The sequence below is a fragment of the Hyalella azteca genome, unplaced genomic scaffold (genome assembly GCF_000764305.2).
Source record: "Hyalella azteca isolate HAZT.00-mixed unplaced genomic scaffold, Hazt_2.0.2 contig10791, whole genome shotgun sequence".
Lineage (NCBI taxonomy): Eukaryota > Metazoa > Arthropoda > Malacostraca > Amphipoda > Hyalellidae > Hyalella > Hyalella azteca.
This window is the reverse complement of record NW_025940812.1, coordinates 203,792-226,816: the sequence shown is the minus strand read 5'-3', so window position 1 is coordinate 226,816 and position 23,025 is coordinate 203,792. Positions and strand designations below refer to the sequence as shown.

At 38.9% G+C, this 23,025-nt stretch overlaps 2 protein-coding genes across 2 annotated transcripts; one reads left to right on the top strand and one right to left on the bottom strand.

Moving 5' to 3' along the window:
* Window positions 1-632: 632 nt before the first annotated feature.
* LOC108679019 (N-terminal kinase-like protein) lies at window positions 633-14,670 on the top strand. Its single transcript, XM_047882586.1, has 16 exons — window positions 633-1,232; window positions 2,350-2,491; window positions 3,164-3,285; window positions 3,765-3,997; window positions 4,271-4,364; window positions 5,044-5,225; window positions 5,471-5,603; window positions 6,055-6,276; window positions 7,551-7,643; window positions 8,599-8,792; window positions 9,393-9,526; window positions 10,404-10,558; window positions 11,563-11,757; window positions 12,137-12,199; window positions 12,594-12,687; window positions 13,364-14,670. Exons 1-16 carry the CDS (start codon window positions 1,119-1,121, stop codon window positions 13,471-13,473), a joined length of 2,280 nt encoding a protein of 759 aa, XP_047738542.1. The 5' UTR covers window positions 633-1,118; the 3' UTR covers window positions 13,474-14,670.
* LOC108679020 (cysteine-rich PDZ-binding protein) lies at window positions 14,496-21,795 on the bottom strand. Its single transcript, XM_018167528.2, has 3 exons — window positions 21,512-21,795; window positions 15,351-15,467; window positions 14,496-15,208 (listed from the first exon to the last, which is right to left on the bottom strand). The coding sequence occupies exons 1-3, from the start codon at window positions 21,545-21,547 to the stop codon at window positions 15,059-15,061; spliced, it is 303 nt and encodes a 100-aa protein (XP_018023017.1). The 5' UTR covers window positions 21,548-21,795; the 3' UTR covers window positions 14,496-15,058.
* Window positions 21,796-23,025: the final 1,230 nt, after the last annotated feature.

Below are 23,025 nucleotides of genomic sequence, written 5' to 3'. Positions count from 1 at the left end.
ACAACTATTAAGCTTTTAATTAAGCAATTTTTAATTTTTGTACACAGCTTGGAACGATCTGTGTGTGTCCAATTCAAGTTGTGACGGAATTAGTTTTCATGTGTCTAAATCCATTTCTCAACTTAATCATCTATTAATTTATTTACCACTTGAAATCAGCAAATACAAGTATACTTAAAGGATTCCTAATATATTCACAGACGTATTTAAAAGTTTCAAACCATAATATTCTTCCTATACAAACAGTTATTCACTATTTGGTAGAGCAAGGTCAAGTTTGACACATTTTTCGATGATCTCACTGGGTAGCGTGCATTGTCTCTCATTGGATCTCAATATTTTCCTGCTAGATGGCCAAGACCTAGTGTTTTGGCAGTAGTTTGACGCGCAAATGTATGACGTCACCATTTCAACCATCAACTAATGCATGGAACTAAAACAAAGCTTAATATAAAGGAAAAACTAGAGAGGTGATGGAATTACCCACGATGTCGGAATATACCGCGTTTACCCTATTTTAATAAAAGTTTTAATCCTATGTGCCTGGGGATCAAGATTGGTAAAGCCAAACTTTTCATGAGGATAATATTTCATTTATTTTATCTTTGTTTAGTGAAATTATGAATTTTTGAGAAATTTTGAAGATACAACCAAACCAAACTTTAATCTCTTGTATTCATAGTTAGTCTAAGTTAGATGCTTTGAAAGCAAAATTCATCCTCAATTATTTTTTTGTTGGCATATTGGTTATCTAACAATGAGTTTTTAAATTAGGGGTGCAAAAATGGTTATCTAATTTTTTCTTACTTCTCCCAAACCAGAGTCTTCTAAGCTTTCATGTCTTGGTGACTTTGACAAGCTTTATTCCTTGAATCATTATCTTCTTTATATAGGTTATGAAAATTCTTCTCCAAATTTTATCCCAGAACAATGGAGTTTTACTGTGAATTTTAGTGTAGTATTTTAGAGGTGCAACTTGCAGCAAATTATTGCCTGAGGCTGTTAGTGTTGCCATTGTTATGGTGTGCTATGAAGTTGGTAGTAAAACCATAAGATTAATGTTGTGACAGTTATTTGACATCTAAATATTAATAGTTAACCCTGTGTTGACGTTAAAAATGTGGTCCCTGTTCAGTCGAAGTGCTTCTGCATCATTCCAGTATGATATTGGAGATGCTGTGTGTCCAGGTGAAGGCAGAAGCATTTTTACATTGCACCATGCAAAAAAGAAGGTGAGTGCCTTTACTGCTGATTAATTTGGAGGTTAGATTTGTATTTTACTTTATTACTTTATGTAGCAGCAGTTAGTAAGAATAAAAAATTGTGTACTATATACAATTTTCAATACAGCATGATTTAAAGCACTTTGAGTATTGTAATGGTGATTGGAAGTGTGGCGGGTTACGAATCTTGTAAAATTTCTTTTGATGAAAGGCAGCTATACAAATTGTACTAGTATTTATTATGCTTTGCTTATGCCTTATTTTTATGTTCAAAGCATCATAACATGATATTCATTTCAAAAGCATCAAACCCCTAAAGGACACTAGCAAAGCCAAAAAAGATGTTAAGAAGGCCCTAAAATATGTAACAGTGCCCTGAAAATTTTATTACAGCCTTAGAAAAGCGTTTTAGCAAAACCCTAAAAACATAGTTATCAGTGAAGAAAATATATATAGCCCTAAAGGATGTTTGCAGAGCTCCAAATGATGTTGACACAGCTTTAAAAGACGTTAACAAGCTCTACATTATGTTAACAAAGCTTTGAATGGCAATGGCAATGATTTAAAAGATGATAATAAAGTTTTTAAAATACAGTAGCATCATTTTTTTTTGAGCCTGTTTTAGGCATTAACAATGATCTAAAAGACATTAACATAGCTTTGAAAGTCACTAGGCGAATTTTTAAAGGTATTAGCAGCAAATCAAAATGCATTAGCTATTATTCAAAATATATTAGCAAAGATTTGGATTATGTAAATAAAGCCTTTGAAGGCATTTGCAAAGCTTTTCAAGTTATTGAAAATGTTAGCAGAGCTTTTGAGAATGATAGCAAAGTTTTAAAAGACATTTACAAAGCTATTGAAGAAGGTAGCAAAGCTATGAAAAATGTTAAAAAGTTTGAAAGCATGTTAAGAGTGCCTAAAAAGGCATAAACAAAGCTTCAATAGCAATTGCAAAGCTTGAAAAACATTAACAAAGATAAAAATACATGAGCTAAGCTTTCAAAGACTTTATAGATGTTCGTGAAACTTTTGAAGACGTTTGAAAATTTTTCTAAATTGACACAACATAAATTACATAGAATGCATCTGTTCCACCATTGCTGAATCTGTCTTGTATGAACAGGGTTGCGGCACAGCATTCAGCGCATTTGTCTGCCACGGCTCAGTGCACAACAACACGGAACTCGAGCTGGCAAGATCTGCTGTGCAGCGGCTCAAGAGTCTCCGACATCCTTGTATTCTTCATTATGTTGATAGTTTAGAAAGTGAGTTTTGTTATTTACGATTTACTTCTAGCATGTAATTTTTAAGTAATGATATTTATAATGTATTCCTAGCAGGCTTTTTATAAGTTAGTTTTGGGATTTAAAATTTCCTAGTGTGGCTTGTTTAGATCCTTTTAAGAATAAGCACCCCAGACATTACTGGGGTGTGTATTCTTAACAAGGTTAATTTAATGTATAATAAAAACAAATTAGGTCTATTTAAACATTTTTTAAGAATTACAATTCAATATAAAAAATACATTATAGAACATTAAATCCCAAATGATAAGTTAAACATCTGAGTCAAAGTATGAAGCTGCAAGATGATCACATAAAGCTTCAAAAGAATTTTTTGAAAAGCAATCTCGCCACATGAATTCTGGAAGATAGGAAAGTGAAAGGGAGGATTAACAAAGTTATTCTCCAAAGATTTATACTTTGATGCGTTTTATTAACAAGGTCATACTGGGGTGCTTATTCTTAACAAGATCCGCTTGATGTAGCTCATCACTAGTACTGCCATCTTATCACTAGTATGTCTTATGGTTGCAGGCGATAAGGCTGTATATCTCATCACCACTGCAGTCTCATCACTTTGTCTTATGGTTGCAGGCGATAAGGCCGTATATCTCATCACCACTGCAGTCTCATCACTTTGTCTTATGGTTGCAGGTGATAAGGCCGTATATCTCATCACCACTGCTGTCTCACCACTCATCTCTTGGCTGCTGGACAGCAGATTTGTTTCAGACCAGAAGGCCGATGTACAGGCCTGGGGCATTCAACAAATTTTAGTGAGTGAAAATTGGATATTATCATATTAAATAATTGTGAATGTTCCTGTTATTTATTAAAAATTCAAATAATTTTAGCCATTAAGTTTTTCATTCAGTCATTCATTTTTTATAAACGAAGTTTGCCTCATCATTAGAGCGCTGTTAGTTTTCTGAACAATAGCAGCAAAACTGTACTGTGTTAGTTAGAAATTCAGGCATTGATTTTTGTGTTCAGTCATTTAATTCGTCTTAATGAATTTTTTCTCATCATTAGAGGCAGTGTTAGTTGGAAATTCATAGAAATTCAGGCACTGTTTTTTATTCAGTCATTTAATTGGTATTTGGTCCTAATGAATTTGTTCTCATCATTAGAGGGCGGTAAGCTATCTGAACAATGACAACAAACCTGGACAGTGTTAGTTAGAAATTTATAGAAATTCAGGCATTCTTTTTTTCAGTCATTTAATTGGTCCTAATGAATTTTTTCTCATCATTAGAGGGCGGTAAGCTTTCTTAACAATGACGGCAACCTGGAGCACTGCAACGTGAACAGCTCGAGTGTTTTTGTCACTCCTGGTGGGGAGTGGAAGCTGGGAGGCTTGGAGTTCTGCCGACCAGCCAAGGGTGAAGGATCCGTGGAGCTTCCTCCCAACCGCCTCCCGGTGTCCTTGGCTGTGTATGACGCTCCTGAGAAAGCCAACAGCGCTCTGTGGAAAGACATGAAACCTTGGCAAGTTTCCTGTTTATTCTATAAAATTAAAAGCCAACGTTTGATGGCTTCTTTAATTTCATTTAAATTAATAAAATAGTTTCTGAAGTTCTGATTCTAGCACGAAATAGATTAATTACTTGTGACTAGGAGCAATAGGTGTTTAAATTATTATGAATAGTACAAACAGCTACACCTATAGTTGAACCATTATAAATCCTAGTATCTTCATAGATTACCATACACAAGAGTTACGACTTTATCACTGCAGCTAATATGAAGTCCACGCCACAGGTCCACAGATTCATGGGGGCTTGGCTGCTTCATGTGGGAGGTGTTCAATGTGACTCCACTTGTTCAGAGCGGCGTCCTGCGCAACACAACCAAGGTTAGTGGCTATTCTGAAGTGTGTATTTCTTTATTTAATCATCATATTAACACTGGACAATTGAGACCTTCCGCCTCTTGTAGGTGATGAATACTTTTTTATTCAAGAAACCTTTGATAACTGACACCTTCCACCCTGTTGGTGATGTTCATCTTGACTTTCAGTGCGAGATAGCCAAATAACTGAAGCGCTAGTAACGATTTAAATTGCGTAAATCGTTATCAACTAAACTAACTAACTCTTGTCAGACTGCATTACTGTACAATCGTATGATCATAATGATTTTAAGTACAGTTGAGCTATGCAATCCTATAAGGGTTACCTATATGCTTGGAAGCTGTCAATATGGGAGTTTGCCAAGACCAAATATATTGTCATGATTAATGAATTCCGCAAGCAGGCCGTTCTTATTTCATTCAGTGTTTTCTATTATATGCACTGATGGTGATTAATTTCTGTGGACTAAATTTTGTTTGATATTTTCTTATGTTGCTTATGGTTGCAGGTGATAAGGCTGTATGTGTTGACATCCTTTAAATTTACTATTTTACGTTTTTAAATCCCCAACATTGACGGCAAAGAGTACCAATTTGATGCTGCTTTACGCAATATTTTTTAATTAAACAATTTATTGCTCATAAAACCTACGTTGCGCAATAAGTCTACCTTGCATCGGCAGTTTCCTTCGTCCGTGACGGGAGTTTACAAACAATTGCTCAGCGAGTCTCCGGCCAGAAGACCTAAAGCCAGTCAAGTTATTGAGCAGCTCTCAGGGCCAAGCTGCTTCCTTGACAACAAACTCATCCACACGATTGACTTCCTCGACAACATCCACATCAGACAGAGCTCCGAGAAACAGCTGTTAGTACATTGAATGATATTATTAACGATAAGTTAAGGTTTTAGATACAACTCGTGGAGATTTTCGATTTTGTTATAACACAATTTAGTATTTTTAAATAATGCAAATTGTGGGTATAAATGAGACATTCTCGAATATAATTTTCTCACTACTTCTGTGACGCACCATCATTGTGTTAAAATGATCACAAATTCCTCGAAAAATTATTCGTGAATCTTCAAAATTCAATAATTTTTTCATGCAGATTTTTCACTCGACTACGAGAAGATTTGGACAACATCCCTCCGCCGATCGTGAAGCACAAGATTCTGCCAGCTGTAGTCACGGCACAGCAATTCTCCAGTCTCGGCTCCATGGTCTTGCCTTCGCTGCTAAAGGTTATATACATCAATACAAAGAAGATTTCATTTCTACTATGAACATTTACTACTTCTAGGGTTATTTATTGTCTTAGAACTTGTACGAAATATTTCATATACATACTTACGTTTTCTCCATGCATTATTAAAAAACTTATTACGCTAATGTTCTTGATTCACTAACATGTGCAGTAGATAAAATATATAAATTCTCTCAATATTACCAAATTGTTATCATACGTTTATTTTGTAATTATTCAATCTCATATTTTGCTGAATTATGAAAAAAATCTTTTTAGAGTTCACTTGCAGCTGAATAATTCCCTCTCTTGCCCCTCAAGATAGCATTGAACCGCAGTGACTGTTGCTATAGTAGTGTTATGGTAGTGTTGCGGTAGCGTTATGGCGGCGTTATAGTGGCGTTATGGTAGAGTTATTGTAGTGTTACGGTGGTGTTATGGTAGTGCAGATGAGCGAGCTGTGCAGTGAGCCCGAGTACCAGTCGCAGGTACTACCGACGGTGGTACAGCTCTTCGCCAGCCCTGACCGCGCCACGAGACTGCAGCTCCTGCAGCAGATGGAGACGCTGGCGCCCCACATGGACGCCTCCACCATCAACGACAAGGTCTTCCCTCAGCTCTGCACTGGTTTCCTTGATGCTAACCCTTCCATAAGGGAACATACCATCAAGGTAAAACTTCAACCAGTCTTTCAAGTATAGCTGTCTTATGTCATCCATTATTTAAAATTGAATATTGATGCTAACCCTTCCATAAGGGAACATACCATCAAGGTAAAACTTCAACCAGTTTTTCAAGTAGATATCTTATGTTATCCATTATATAAAATTGAATATTGATGCTAACCCTTCAATAAGGGAACGTACCATCAAGGTAAAACTTCAACCAGTCTTTCAAGTAGATATCTTATGTTATTCATTATATGAAATTGAATATATATCATCTTATATACGTATAAAGTTACAAAGTTTGTCATCTTATATGCATACAACATACTAAGTTTGTGTGCGTGTTTGGAGCCAGGCACCCGGCCATTGGGGATACAGACTTATCCTGGATTGTTATTGTTAGCGCATTTTCTCATTTATGGAAAAAATGCACTATTGTGCTCGCCATGTCCGTCTGTCTGTCTGTCCGTCCGTCTGTCTGTCCGTGACCTCAAGTTTTCGTCGACGAGAAAATGCGCTCTCTGCCACTCACTGCAGTGAGTACTGAGTTATATTTTTTCTGGCTATTACTTGGACCGGAAATTTCATTCTGAGTGGGAGAATAGTAAGGATTGAAGGAAAGGATCTGATCAAAAATATAAATTTTATTTGCATTTGGTCGGTATAATTTTATTAAGAAACAAAATAGATTTTCGATATTACGAAATGAGAGTAAAATGTGGGTTAAATGTTGTATGAAGAATATGGATTTGAAAGTGTCTTTATTTAATTAGAATATATAAGCTTTATTATTACAAATATTGACGGTATTGGGATCCTAAAATTGCCTTGATTATCGAGTCCGGGCAACACCTTTTTAACCCACTAGTTGTATGTTGAAATAAAATGGCAATACAAAACGTCATAAAATCTACACAAAAGGCAGATAACGGCGGAGGCTTTTCGAGACGAACCTCTTTAATGATGAAAGACTCTTATAAGTGTCTGTAGATAAGTTAATATTGAAAAATATTAATATTGAAAAATTGTTAATATTGAAATTTGTTAATATTATTATTATTGTTATTATTATTTGTCAATTGTTATTGTTAATATTGAAAAATAAATTTTCTAAGCATTTGATTAGTATATTTTAGTGTGAAGTTCCAAAGTATTTTACATTTGTTTCTGATGTCATTAATCAGAAAATGACTTCATGTCAAATTTCTTGCAAGAATGATAGGTCTGTGTAGGACATTCTTGCACTTATAAATTTATATATAATTATTCTGTTGCAGTCAATTCTTCATCTGGCGCCGAAACTGAACCAACAGCTCCTCAACATAGAAGTTATGAAGCATTTTGCTAGACTCCAAGCAAAGGATGAGCAGGTATACTTGTATGCAATTCGGTACTCTATAATATCACTTTTATACAATTTGGTGCTCTATTATGTCACTTTTATACAATTTGGTGCTCTATAATGTCACATTTATACAATTCGGTGCTCTATAATGTCACTTTATACAATTCGGTGCTCTATAATGTCACTTTATACAATTCGGTGCTCTATAATGTCACTTTATACAATTCGGTGCTCTATAATGTCACTTTATACAATTCGGTGCTCTATAATGTCACTTTATACAATTCGGTGCTCTATAATGTCACTTTATACAATTCGGTGCTCTATAATGTCACTTNATTTGGTGCTCTATAATGTCACTTGTATGCAATTCGGTGCTCTATAATGTTACTTTTATACAATATGGTGCTCTATAATGTTACTTTTATACAATTTGGTGCTCTATAACGTCAATTGTATACAATTCGGTGCTCTATAATGTGACACAACAGTTTCCGGATTAAGATTTAAAGTAATACACTGAAACTCAATATCTGTACTTATTTAGTTCGCTTTCATAGAATTTTATGCTGGACCGTCTCTGGTCTCTCAGTAAATCTGCTAATCTTTATGGGCTAACTTCCCTATCAGAGAAATTTCGAATAATTGGAACTAGTAAGAATACTGAAGCAAAATTGACTTCATTAAAAGATCGAATAAAAAAATCTGTAAGAACAACTACCTACCAAAGCAGAATTTGTGCAAAATCCACGAGATAAAAATCAATTTCCTATATATTGGTAAAAACCTATGAGCAAAATGAACTACCAAAAAATACCTATCACCAATCCTTGAATTATATCAACTGCCTTTATGGTTAAAAACCTACAAGGGATTTATAAACCTACAAGTGGTTAAAAACCTACACGTTGACCTATTTATAATTCTTAAAAAATAACAATTACATAAAAAAAAGGAATAAAAAATTTTGACTTATTCAGGGCGGCATCCGCACCAACTGCACGGTGTGCCTCGGTAAAATCGCCCGTCATTTGTCGCCCACGACGCGCGCCAAGTGCCTCGTGTCGGCCTTCACACGCGCCCTCAAGGACCCCTTCCCTCCAGCCCGCTCTGCAGGTGTCATGGCGCTGGCCACAACACAGCACTTCTATCCTGTCGATCAAGTCGCCTACAGGTGCTTCCTTAAGAGTCTTTACAAGACGTCTAATATTTTACTAAATTCTGTCGATCAAGTCGCCTACAGGTGCTTCCTTAAGAGTCCTTACAAGACGTCTAATATTTTACTAAATTCTGTCGATCAAGTCGCCTACAGGTACTTCCTTAAAGAGTCCTTACAAGACGTTTAATGTTTTACTAAATTTTTTTTTTCGAGCGTGTCCCTGATATCATACCCTATCTAAGCATTAAAATCACTTGACTACTTAAATCGCATATAAGTAATAATATCACTCGTTTGCTTGAATCGCAAATTCACTAAAAACTTAAATCGCATGTTTATCAAGAATTTAAAAGCAAATAAAGTAGCCAGAAAAATCGTCATTTTTTAAAAAGGATATTCTTATTTCCTTTTTAAGAAACAATGAATTTTCTGGCAATTTTTAATGCTTTTAAATTCTTCATACCCTATCTGTATTGATCGCTGAGAATCATTATCATTGATATTAATACTTATTCCCGTAGACCAAGTTATTTAAATAGCTTATTGTTGCTCATTGTAGCAAAACGTAGTTACTAAATGCCACTTTAATACAAACATCGTTCTTATCTTCATCAGAATTGTGCCGGCGTTGAGTTTGCTAACTCTGGACCCGGAGAAGAACGTTAGGGACGTCGTCTTCCGAGTCCTTAAAGGATTCCTGTCGAACCTAGAGAAGCTCTCGGAGAACCCGGCCTTGAAGGAGGAGATGGGTTAGTGTGCTGAAGGAGTCCTCTGGTTGAATACAGTCAGTCCAGGTTGAATACACTAGGAATGCTAACGTTTCTGATATTTGTGACTGTTCAGATTGTCGAACAATTTGTTTTGATGCAAAATTAAAATTTGTTTTAATACAAAATTAAAATTTGTTTTAATACAAAATTTAAAAATGTTCTAATCAAAAATTAAAATTTGTTTTAGTCCAAAATCAAAATTTGTTTTAAACCAAAATTAAAAATTGTTTTAATCCAAAATTAAAATTTGTTTTAATCAAATATTCAAAGTTGTTTTGATCCAATATTAAAATTTGTTTTAATCCAATATTAAAATTTGTTTTAATCCAAAATTAAAATTTGTTTTAACTCTAAATTAATATTCGTTTTAATACTAAATCCTTTACATACATTGATTATCAGCCAATCACAATATTATGTTTATGCAGAAAGTGTTCTTGCTTATGGTTGGCTTTCAGTTTATCTGGGATGGGCACAAGGCATTTGCTTTTCACAGAATCTTACTGCTGTGCCTGACAGATTTTTTAAAGTTTTTAATAACATTATTTTTCGATAATTTCTACGTACCTTATTGTTGGCACCAATTTCAAAAACTTCTAATATTTTATATCTCAATGTTCTCGTTCGCTATTTACCTCAAGATGAGTAAATCCAATTTTTAGCGCATTTTCTCATTTATGGAAAAATACACTATTGTGTTCGCCATGTCCGTCCGTGACTTCACGTTTTCGTCGCCGAGAAAATGCGCTCTCTGTCACTCACTGCAGTGAGTACTGAGTTACCGTATATTTTTAACAAATTTATTAGATGTTATCTTTGATTTTGGAACAATACAGAGCGCGAGGTGTTGACTGAGAGCGCGAGTGTGAGAGCGCGAGTGGGGCGGGAGGGTGGGCAGGGTGGGCCGTGGGGGCGCTAACAAGCAAGTTCTACAAGAGCAACATCTCGGAGGACACATCTGCTACTGCCAGCCTCAAGTCTGATGGCAACGCCACCAAACCCAGGGCGGAGGTGGGTGTCAGTTTTATGCTACCTACGCAGCATAAAAGCGAACGATTCGCATTTTCTCTAAGTAATTTTTATTAACATTTCTTATTAGTTAATCCCATTTTGTGACCAGTTTAAATTTGTAGGGATTTCTTCTCTGTTGATTTTTTCGTACTGTCATCTCGTCCGAGTAAGCAAACATTGTTGGTGATCAGACTATATACTAATCAACTTTCTATCCACAGTTGAATACGTAGATCCTGGTTAATCTACTGAGACGTTTTGTGGGCCAAAACATGCACAAAGAAAAATTATAGGTCGAGTGTTTACAATATGCATGGGGGAAAGATGGATTTCGTTCACTGTTGACCGCGTTCATTTTATTCATTTCATTTGCACTCATTTTCATACATATCTGAGGTTTAATTGCGCAGCTTCTTCTAGTGTAGTCATATCAGTAACATTTGAGTCCGACCTTACCGCAGTGATAGTGACGTCATGAGGGGCCAGGTTTGAGTGGCGGTAAATCCGGGAAGTCAGTCCTGTCCCGCCAGCCCTACAGTGAGGTTATGCCTGTTCTCACCTCGTTCTGTTGCTTCGCCAACAATCTTGTGCCCTAGCACTGGAATTGTGGCTTTGCTCTGATAGATTTATGGAACAGTTTGTCGATCGTGAATATTAGGCTGGTGTTTAATATTTTAAATGTGCCTTTTTTAACTGTTCTTTGCTGAATTTACGTTTTATCCACCTGAACTGCAGTTTTACTGAAGAACCAACTGCAATAAAATACCAGCGATTGAAACATTATCCAGATCTGTGTATTTTTACATGATACGTTACTACGTTTGGCCGTAGTGGTCGAACATTCATGCAAGATCAAAAAGTGTGGCGAACGCCCGGTAACAGGCACGTTCATAGTATACGGCAAACTGGTTATTGGGACCAAAATGATTACATCCTTAAATGATCTGACTTACGAAACCGACCGGATATTACCTACATTCATACTCTTACATGGTTTGTTTCAGCCACTTCGGTCTGAGTCGCAGTCTTCGCTGCCTCGCGCCTCGTCTCCTGCTAGTCCTGGTGCTCACGCCAGCAGCACAGAGGGCGTCAGGGGCGCCGCCCCAGGGGCGCAGGTGTCGAGCATCGAGTCGTTCATGCAGGCCAGCGCAACGGATGATAACGGCAGCTGGTCGGACGGAGAGGAATGGCAAGCTATGGTTCGTCTTTCTCTGCATGCCAAGAAAACATATTTTTTATGAAAACGGATCCATTTTTTTTTCAATAGAACGCATCCATTATTTTCATGAAAACGGATCCATTTTTTCATAAGAACGGATCCAATTTTTTCATGAGATCAGTTTCATTTTTTTCGTGAGAACGGATCCATCTTTTCATAAGAACAAATACATTTCTTTCATAAGAACGGATCCATTTCGTGTTCTGAAGTGTCGGTCAGAGTAAACCATTGTACTAATTTTTGATCATTTTTAATTTGGAATGAATTTTCATTCATCTACTATTTGAAAGTGTATTATAGTAAATGGCTGGCGAATTTTAATTTATTATCGTATTGATGGCTAACATTTCTCTTTTCAGGAGGACTTGCCTCCTCCAGCAGCTAATTCCGGCTGGGAAAATGAATCCTGGGATCCTTTGGAGGTAACTCACTGAAACGGATTCGGGTTAATTATTTAATTACAGCTGATTATATCGTTAGATTTCCTCTAAACTTTTGAATAATATATACAAAATGAAACTCAGAAACTAAGATACCGTAGTGTCGGTCACCGATCGTGGGTGGTTGATAGTGTGTTGTAAGACGAAGGTTGTGTTACGAAAAGATTGTTTTTTATTGATAGTGTCGTAAAGTTGAGGTAGAGTCGATCACTGATTGTTTGTCTCTGATAGAGTACCTATGTATCTATAGTAAAACTAAGATATGCTGACCACTGATTGTGTATCGTTGATAGATTGTAGTAAACCCAAGACAGAGTGTCAATCACTGCCTGTGTGTAGATAATAGTGTGGTTAAAACTGGCATCTGCTCCACCAGGTCGCACCCGGTAGTGTCAAGAGACCGAGCCCGCCCACGTCCAACTCGAGCAGCAATTGGTCCTCTTCGTCATCAGCTTTAAGCGCCAGTAAAGGTAATGTGCGAAGTATCCATGTAGTGAGTAACTGTTGAGTGATGAAGGTAATGTGCGAAGTATCCATGTGATGAAGGTACTGTGCGAAGTAACCGTGCAGTGAGTAATTGGTTAGTGATGAATGTACTGTGCAAGTTCAGTGAGTAACTTAACGTATTCTTTCCATTAGATTTTTTGTAAAATGATAAAAAAATCAGCTAGAGTTTTTCATTAGGTGAAAGATTTAGAAGTAATGAGCTTCTCGTATTGCAAACATTTTGCCATCGTTCAATATCTGAATCCAGTGTACCCTAACTTATAATGAAATGTTGATTCGTCTGTCCCTACCTCATGTGCCTGTGGCGCGTCTTATCAAGAACAGGTTCAAGCTCGGGTATTATTAGTGCCATCATGTACCAGTAAAACTCTACTACGTCATGTAGACTTACGTTAACGTGGAATTCCTGAATGGATGTACACTACTAACATGTGATAAATATTCAGAATGTTGGATAAAAACAACATGAAAAAAGTTATTATTGCTAGAAAATACATTATAGAGTTACATTCTTACTAATGGAATACCTAATGTATTGCAGATTTAGTAAAATTTGTGTAAATTTATAATAACAATCGCAAAAATATAAATAATTTTGAAGAAAATCAAGTACAACGAATTAAAATTTCGCCTTTTCAGACGAAAGAGCAGCTTTAAGAGAACAAAGAAAAGACGACCGGCTGAAGCAAATAGAGGCCAAACGAACAAGTAAAGGAGGGCCATTGAAACTCGGTACCAAGAAGCCGTGATGAACGTTGCTGCTTCGGCCACGCTACTTTATTGCAGTTGCGACTTCATGACCTACGAATTATCGCCGTGTTGCTGTAACAACACGGGGCGTGTTCTCTATTCATCTAATTTTGATCTACAATTCTGAACTATGCTTGCCATGTTTATCATAATATCTTGATGAAATATTCAATTCCGCGATCAGAATATACATGTGCTGCATTGTGGGCATTGCGAATCTTCCTTACACTTACTCTTTTGAATCCATATCTTTGGAACACATCCGTAACCTTTATTATATCTGTATTAACCGCCAATGGAAATGTTAAATTAAAAAGCTGAAGAAAAATTCAATATCGTAGTTGTCGAATGACTAACCAATTCTAGTTTTATAACTATGTTATTTAGCTTTGTAAGCTGATTTAATATTTTTCTATACTTTCAAATATTTATTTTTGCTTAGAATGTGAAGCAGGCGGCAACGCGATGAGTGACGATGCTTCTTTCAATCTTTATTTACTTGAGCTTATACAATTGTTAAATTTTTCGTCTTCTGAAAAAATGTACATATTGAAAGGTGCATAAAGCAACATCAATGTTATTAGAAAAAAATTATTCATTCCGTTTGATAGGCCGTGACAATTATTACCTACTTATTTACAAGCTGACTGTTTTGGTATTTAGTATCGACTTCTTGATCTTTGGAAATTTCAATTAGAGATGGTACTGTCATCTTCTCATCACGATGACATTGACTGCAAACGACTCATTCAGAAACAATCAATCGGTGGAATTTCTTGCTACATGACGAAAACTTTCGCTTTCATTCCGCTTCCACGAAGCCATTTATAATATCGAGAATTCTTTATTTGTAGCAAAGTTGATGTAGCTGACTCCGAGTATGATTGAGTTTAGTCCGAGCCTAGTTGTTTCCTCGGTTGTCATCTTTGCAACTAGTGCTGCTTTGCTTCAAGCCACATCTCTTTCGCAGCTCAAGCAACATTGTTTACATTTTTGGGAAAATGAAAAGCTTTTGCATGGATATATTTCGCCAATTTAACTTTTAATCGCGTTTTGAATATCTATTGCAAATGTCATTAATAAAATTAGTATTGTTGAAAGGTAATTCATAGGAAATAAAATTTCTGCCCCGTGGCAAAACATTGTCGAAGGAGCACTCTATACACTACGATCTTTGTGAGTAAAAGCAACATTTGAAATGATTTTCATTTATACCTGACAAAATGTTAAGGTCTGATATTTCTGGTTTCATTATTACTTAGCTATTTTCTCAAATCGATACTGAGTAGGTATTCAAAACGTGAAATTAGAAAAGATCAAGATTTTGAACTCCGTTTTAAGCTGTATACATAGATAACCAAATGGATTATGATGAACAACACAAAGGGTTAATTTTATTATAATAAATCGACCAAACAGGCATGTCAGACATAGCCAAAATTGATGTGCGTGGCGTTCTCACTCGAGTCGAGCATTTTGGAGAACAATGCAACCTGCATTGGTCGGAGCATCTACATGTATCTAAATTCAATATGATCGAATCTTTAGCAAATAATAAGAAGAAAGGAGCATGAAATTTCCGTCTCAGGCAGATGACTGGCAATAGCTCTTAGTGTCGAGGACCTTCTTGCCACACATGGCGCATATGCCTTTCTTATAGGCACATGCTTGGCAGTAGTTTCCTCCAACCTGATGCACTTTGGTGCGGCATATTCTGCACTCCTTGAATTGAGTCTGGAAAAAATTAATTGAACTCAGTTACATCAGTAGAAGAGTAGTCTTATGATGCTTTAAAACTATACAAAAAAATTTGCAGGTCTGATTATAAAATAAAGAAGTTCTACGGTAGTGTACTTGGGGAAATTTTAACACTTACAGTAGTTGGGTTAAATCTATTCTTTTTAGAAGTCAGCAGCTTGTTTTCATTTATTTTCCTTCCTCCACTCTCAGTTGTGTTTCGGGCTCCCGATTTCCAAACATCCGGAGTGATCACCTGAAAGCCATAATAAACTGCTTAATTAAAAGTGTTGAGTAACAACTAACATTAGTCATCCTTGAATCTTGCCGTCAATCAAAAAATATTTCAATTTTGTTTTGCAAGTACTTTTTTAGTGCATTTATCTCAATCTGCCAGTTTCACAATGCCATTAAAAACATTCAAGACTTATTTTTGACAAAAAAGTCCCCTAACTCTACTCTGGTTCCGAAAATCCATCAGTAGCTTAAAGGATACATGATATCATACATTTTCATGATGTTGAGACAAGATTACATGGCTGCTTAGCAAATAGCCTCGAATAAGACTCCAACACCTCAATCTAATTATGGACTTCAGTGCACCTCTGGAGGACACAGTCCTGAGTTGGTTAATCGAGCTGGGATTTTTAGGGCAAATTAAATTAGCTTCCTTATCTTGCATTAATTATTGGAATAGTTTGAAATGATTTCTGCTGGGATGCAAAAAAAAAAAATGCTTGAAAAATTGGAGTCAAGTTTGAAACAGATTTGACAGAAAGTATAGGTAGCTGATATGGAGGGTTTTCTCTAGGATGGTAATAATATTTTATGCTTTTCTTTCTTTATTTCTATGACAAAAAATATACCAGTACCTATACATTGCTGTAAAATCGGTAAATTTTTTGCTTTTGCAACAATTTTGACATAATTGGACTTCATATACAAATAGGTTTAACAATTGACTATAACCACATTGGGTTGGCAGACACAGTAGATGACCGCGACAAGAAGAATGGGATGTATACATCCCACCGGCCTCCTCCTGCCCCCCGGGATACTCCCCGGAGCTCACGGATATTATCTCCATCCCGGGAGACTGCCAGATAGTGGGTGATTTTAACGCCCACCATCCCTCCTGGTTCTCCTACACGGACGACCAGAGAGCCGCAGTCGACGACCTAGTCGCTGGTTCCTCCCTCGCCTACCTCAATGAGGACTCCCATACCCGCCTCCCCTCCCATGGCCCGCCCTCCTCTCCGGACCTCGCCATTATCAGCGGTCACCTACTCCTCAGCACCTCCTGGGCTCTGCAAGTCGCCCTCAACTCGGACCACCTGCCCATCCTGATCCATCTCCCTTCCTCTGCTGATTCCCCAACCCCCCGGGCCGCCCGCTCTTATGTCAACTTCAAAAAAGCTGACTGGCCCGCCTACACGGCAGCCATTGAAGCGGCGCTCGAGACGGTCCCTCCCCCCACCTCGTGTGGTGGAGAGTCGACCTTAAGGGAAGTCCTGACGACCGCTGCCAGACAGCATATCCCTGCCGGATTCAGGAAGGACTTCTCCCCATCAGTCGACCCTAGCACCCGGTTGCTCATGGAGCAACGGGATGACATTAGGGCGAATAACCCAACCGACCCACGGCTCCTAGATCTCAACCTGGAAATAGGCCTCTCTATACAGGCCCACGCCAGGAACACATGGCAGACACATCTTGCGTCGTGCAGCAGACGAACCAACCAATCCAAACATTGGAATCTCCTCCGCTCCCTAGCCGGAAAGAGGAACCGCCCTCCCCCCAATCAGCCAATCCAATTTGGTCGGATTTCCCTCTTCCAACGCAAGATCTCCTCCGCCTTCTGCAAACTTTTCACTTCGGTCGCTCCTCACTCTCAGAACCCCTCCACTCGCCGCCTCATTCATCGAATACGAGCCCAACATCCCCTCGACAGGGACTTCTCCCCTTTTACCCCAGACATGGTGAAGCTTGCCATCGCAGCCGCCAACAACTCTTCCGCTCGGGGTCCAGATGGCCTCACGGTGCTTCACCTAAAGCACCTCGGCCCGCGTGGCCTCCAGTTCCTCACCCACATTTTCAACATCTCCGTTTCTACATACAGCCTCAATTCCGCCCATTTGGAAAAATTCTATAATTATTCCAATTCTCAAACCGGGCGAACCCGGAAAGCAGGGCTCCTCATACCGCCCTATCTCCCTCCTCTGCCCGGCTGCCAAGATTCTTGAGCGCCTGGTTCTACCATACATCTTGGGATCTCTCACCACCGTTCCATGGTTTCAAGCCGGGACATTCCACTGTCACCGCCCTCCTCCCGCTCGCGCACCAGATCGCGACGGGTTTCAACTCCCGGCGCCCTCCAGCCCGCACAATCGCCGCTGCCGTCGACCTCTCGAAGGCCTTCGACAGCGTCGACCACCCCCTCCTTCTGAGCATGATCGCGGCCTCGGACCTACATCATATCCTGGTCCGTTGGCTGTGCTGCTACCTTAGAGGCAGGCTGGCGTCCTGCCTCTATCTCAGAACGCAGTCGCCTTTCAGAGCTGTTCACTTCGGACTTTGGAGTGCCCCAGGGCTCGGTTTTCTCGCCGGCCCTCTTCAACCACTTCATCTCCGATATCCCAGTTCCGACCCCCAACATTGCCTCATATGCGGACGATCTGACCATCTTTGTGTCGTCCCCGAGGCTCGACGCTGCTGAGGCTGAGCTCCTTCGGAACGTATCGGATTGGTCGGCGGCCAAGAAACTGAGCGTGGCCCCAGGCAAATCCTCGGTCACGCTATTCACACCAGACACCCACCAATCTCGATCCCACCCTGCAGCCACTATCTGCAACGGCGTCATCCCCCTGGATAAAACCTCTAAAATCCTGGGCGTCACCTGGGATACGCGCTTCACATTCTCCCCTCATGCAAGAGCCATCGCCACGAAAGTGAGGGGTTCTCTTCGCATCCTAAAAGCCCTAGCTGGTACCAACTGGGGCTTCTCCAAGGAGGACATTATTCCACCTACCGAGCCATCATGCGCCCAACCCTCAACTACGTGGCCCCCATCTGGTACCCTGTTGCCTCACGCACAGCAGTTGCCAGCCTGCAGATACGTAATACAAAACACTGCATTGAGACTAGCCACCGGCTGCCTCAAAATGGCCCCGATCTCCCACCTTCACCAGGAGACTGGCGTCCTCCCTTTGCCTCCCGCGTTTCGGCAACTGACGCCATAAATGCCGTACTTGCAGCCCCGCCACCGTCGATCGCATCAGTGGAGACCTCACTCGCCCGCCCCCACCAGAAGACTGGCGTCATCCCATATACCTCATTCCTGGACCTGTCTGCCCCCCCCCCGGGTGACCGCCCCATGAAAGCCTCCATCCAGTCAAGGTTCGGTCACCTGGTCACACCATTCTTGGATAATGGCATGATGCCTGTGGGTGCCTACGGAGAGACCAAGCGGGCCCTCCGCAAAGAGATTGCATTGCCTTCCGCGTTGCGGCGACTGACGCCATAAACGCCGTACTTGCTGCCCCACCACCGCCGATTGCTTCAGTGGAGGCCTCACTCCCTCGCCCCTACCGCTCAGCGCTATCCCAGCTCCGCTCAGGATACTGCAGCTCCCTGGCGTCCTATTCCGCCAGGATCGGACACTCCCCTAGCTCCGCTTGCCCGGAGTGCGGGGATCCCCTCCAGTCGGTCCAGCATCTCTTCGTCTGCCCCGCCTTCCCCACGTCTCTCAGCGTCTCCTCACTGTGGGACAACCCCGTGGAGGCAGTGGCTTTCCTGGCCACCCTTCCTGCCTTCGCCCATCTCCCTCCTCTTCCGGTGCCGGACCCCCGCCCACCACCAGAGCCTCCCCCCCGGCGATCGTGACGGTAGCAATGAACAACAACAACAATAAGAAGAATGGTGAGTCACCCAAAAAATGTCATTGACAATCTTGTAGTTGTAATCATGTCAAATTGCAATAAAACTGCTTCATTTTGCTGCCAAAAGTTTGCAAAATATATTACCACATGAATTACCAGCAAAATGCAAAGAATATCCTTATTGCTATTTCAATGATAAAATTAGAAATTTAGCATAAAATTTGTATGCAGCAAATAAGTTAAAGGATCAGAAATGGCTTCCCAATGAAAATAAATTCAGGGCTTGAAAAATGGATGAACAGCTCAGAAATAAATAAGATAATAGCTTCAAAAATCTAGCTACCCCTTGGATTTAATGCTATCCATACTAACTTGAAATGACATCAATAAAAAATTCAACCTTTTTGGATCCTTTATTTATGTAGACACAACACAAAGGACTGAGCTGGGATATTTCAGACATATGAAAATTTGAAAGAAAATTCATGATTGAGGCCACATGATTTGCAAAACCATTTCAAAAATATTGAGTACTGACTATAGAATATAGTCATATAGCCTTAAAATTGTAATAAAAATTGCAGTTTACCATCACTGCTATGATTATTTGTCAAACTGAAAAATTAAGCTGAAACCCTGCATGTCAATTGAGACCCAAACCAAAATGCTTTTGCAGAGGTGCGATACAGCATGTACGGGTATGCTTATTTTCAGAGATCTTGTCTAATAAAAAAAAAAGCATTATTTTAGATCCTTGTATGCCACGCTGTACACCAGCAGAAGGGCTTGGAGCCTCATGTATGCTGGATTAATCCATGGCATGGAAAACAGCACCATCCTGGGTATGGCTTGTGGCTTTGAACAAAATTTCCAGTTCCCTGAATTCAATTTTTCTCAGACTCAAAGTAATGATAGCCAAACAGGCTCATTTGCCAATCTAAGTAAAAAATTGAGCAGAAGCTACTAGCCCACTGAATCAGACAAAAAGGTCTGAATTTGGCCAATTTTACTCACACTTATGCCATGGCATTTTGCCTATTTTTCATTAAAATTACAAAAAATGGCCAATTTTTACTACAGATTTTAAAAAAATCACTCATGAAATGATTATTTTTACATATTTTTAGTTGAATACTGGCACTGCCCATATTCCAAAACAGTAAAATTGCCAATAAAAGCATTGAAACATGAGGTTCTACAAAATACAATACAAAACTTTGCAGCAAGTTAAGTTCTATAGGCTATGGTAAACGCGGTATATTCTGACACATTAAGGACGCATTGAGAAATGAAAAACTATAAAAAAATAACCGTATGCGTTACTCGAGTTCTGTTTGCTTTATGTGACTCGGAAAACACCGTACTACGCGCCACGTGGCGCCAGCAACGATGAAATGTCACAAAATGTTGCCATATTTATTTAAAAGCCTTTAGAATGCAAACCTACCAAATCCCTATATTCCGACACTGTGTGTGGCAATATTCGGTACGTGGTGAGGCGTATTCCGTCCGCGCTTCAAATTCTACTGATACGTAATGCCATCATCCACGCGTTTGAATTCCGTTTGCTGTGTGAGCTGTATTGGAATACAACATGGCTTTGAATTAGAACACTAATGAATATTGAACACTACTTAATTATGCTTTTAATTAACAAATATTGAGCTTTTAATTAGGAAAATTTTAATTTTTGTACATAGCTTGGAACGATCTGTGTGTGTCCAATTCAAGTTGTGACGGAATTAGTTTTCATGTGTCTAAATCCATTTCTCAACTTAATCATCTATTAATTTATTTACCACTTGAAATCAGCAAATACAAGTATGCTTAAAGTTAAAGGATTCCTAATATATTCACAGACGTATTTAAAAGTCTCAAACCATAATATTCTTCCTATACAAACAGTTATTCACTATTTGGTAGAGCAAGCCTGCATGGTCAACTGTCAAATTTGACACATTTTTCGATAATCTCACTGGACACTGGGTAGTGTGCATTGTCTCTCTTTGGATCTCAATATTTTCCCGCTAGATGGCCAAGACCTAGTGTTTTGGCAGTAGTTTGACGCGCAAATGCATGACCTCACCATTTCAACCATCAACAAACGCATGGAACCAAAACAAAGCTTAATATAAAGGAAAAACTAGAGAGGTGACGGAATTATCCACGAAGTCGGAATATACCCCATTTACCCTACCTATTGTTATTACTGTAGGTATCTAGTAGTGTATACAATAATACATATACTGGAATAATAATAATATACATTATACAGAGTCTCACAGAGCGCTGCCCGGCACCCGCTGCTCACATTGTCATTGGCCTATTGGGTAAGGCAAGGCTGAAATTCTGAAATTAATTATGAAATGAAGTTGCAAAATAGATCAACTTCAAGTTTACCATTTTATTTTTAAGGATTTACCTTTCCAAGTTTCTTCTCACATTTTTCACACACCATATTTACGAAAAAAATTAATTTGATGAGACTTGAGCTGTTGAGTAAGAGCAACTAGGTTAGGCCGTTAGGGCAATAAAATATGGCAGCTCAATCATCAATGTGTAAGTAAATTTGACTAAGTTGAAGGATAGACTGTGGCCATAGCCAGTGAATATTGGATTGATCGATGACAGGTTAACTGTAAAGAAAAGAAATCACGCGTTAACCCCTTCCCCTTGTAAACACTACAAGGACATTGGAATGATCCGCCCAACCCGTCCAACCGGAGCACATCCCCCAATGCGCTCCCAAAATTGATCAGCTGTGGAGCAGATAAATTACTCATCATCCGCAGTAACAGATTTTCATAAATATAGTTGCTGAATAATAAATCATAATTATTTACTCTCAATAATAGATAAATTTAAAATAATCAGATAATAATATCCATGAAATTATCCCTCCCGGCTGGTCGTATATAAATAGCTCTAGGTAACCTTGCCCCTCTTATAAAGTCTGAGTTGAAGTGACTTGAAAGCTCCTTTTTTTTGCATGCACCCATGCAGCAAGTTCCCTACTTTCCGATTATTCATACTTTTTTTTTGCTCAAGCATTTTGGCTTTCAAATATGGGTATAAGTTCAAGGACCTAGATCAAAACTATATTTTATGTGTCGATCTTAACCAATCTTTTTGAAGGCTGTCAATTCTTTAATTAACAATTCTCACTGATAACAAATTTATTTAAGTAATGAAAATAAATATTGTCGGACGAAAACCTCGATCGATCTCAGGTGCAACTAGCCATAAGATATAATGTGTATTCATTACTCCATATATTCAAGGTCGAAGCCAATTTGTTAGCCTACAATGGATTCAGAAACAGCGCTCATAGTTTGTCTGGGATCTGGAGACGTAAATATGCTGAAATATTACACCACATGCAACGTCCGCCGCAACGCTCGGTTTACAATATTCATCTCTTAAATCGCGTTTAACCTACCACGGCTTCTCTCCATCGTGTGTTGTCAAGAAGCATTAATGAGGAGAATTTTTTGCGGGTCTTCGTTGGTTTGCTGGTTTCGGAGAAAGTTCAACGGCAGATTCAAACGGCCCGTGAAATTCGATCGGCAGCTAGAGTGTGTGAAAGTTTTGAAAACACTTGAAATAACGAAAACTTTCCGAACTAATACAACTCGAATATTTACAAAAATACCAGGCATCAGTCGATCAATTCGATAGATAGATAGATCAGTCGATAAAAATTCACGCCAGCGATAGATGAGTTATCACTGTATCTGCTAATAATATCTGCTGATATGGGAATACCCCTCATATTTCCAAATTACTAGTGAACCAAAGGCAACAACATGCACAGGAATATCGTGATCAATGAATTTTGCTTTAAGGCACAGCTATTCAAGTTTGCTTTCAATTTAGTCTTCGTTTTTGATAAAACTTTTTCACAAGCATTGGGTTAATAAATTTAAAACACACTGC

Coding starts and splice junctions, on each gene's coding strand:
- LOC108679020 (XM_018167528.2), bottom strand. CDS start 21,547: ATGGTGTGTGAAAAATGTGAGAAGAAACTTGGAAAG. Junction 15,468..21,511: donor GTGAGAAGAAACTTGGAAAG/GTAAATCCTTAA, acceptor TATGGCTTTCAG/GTGATCACTCCGGATGTTTG. Junction 15,209..15,350: donor ATAGATTTAACCCAACTACT/GTAAGTGTTAAA, acceptor AATTTTTTCCAG/ACTCAATTCAAGGAGTGCAG.
- LOC108679019 (XM_047882586.1), top strand. CDS start 1,119: ATGTGGTCCCTGTTCAGTCGAAGTGCTTCTGCATCATTCCAGTATGAT. Junction 6,277..7,550: donor TAAGGGAACATACCATCAAG/GTAAAACTTCAA, acceptor ATTCTGTTGCAG/TCAATTCTTCATCTGGCGCC. Junction 11,758..12,136: donor GAGAGGAATGGCAAGCTATG/GTTCGTCTTTCT, acceptor TTCTCTTTTCAG/GAGGACTTGCCTCCTCCAGC.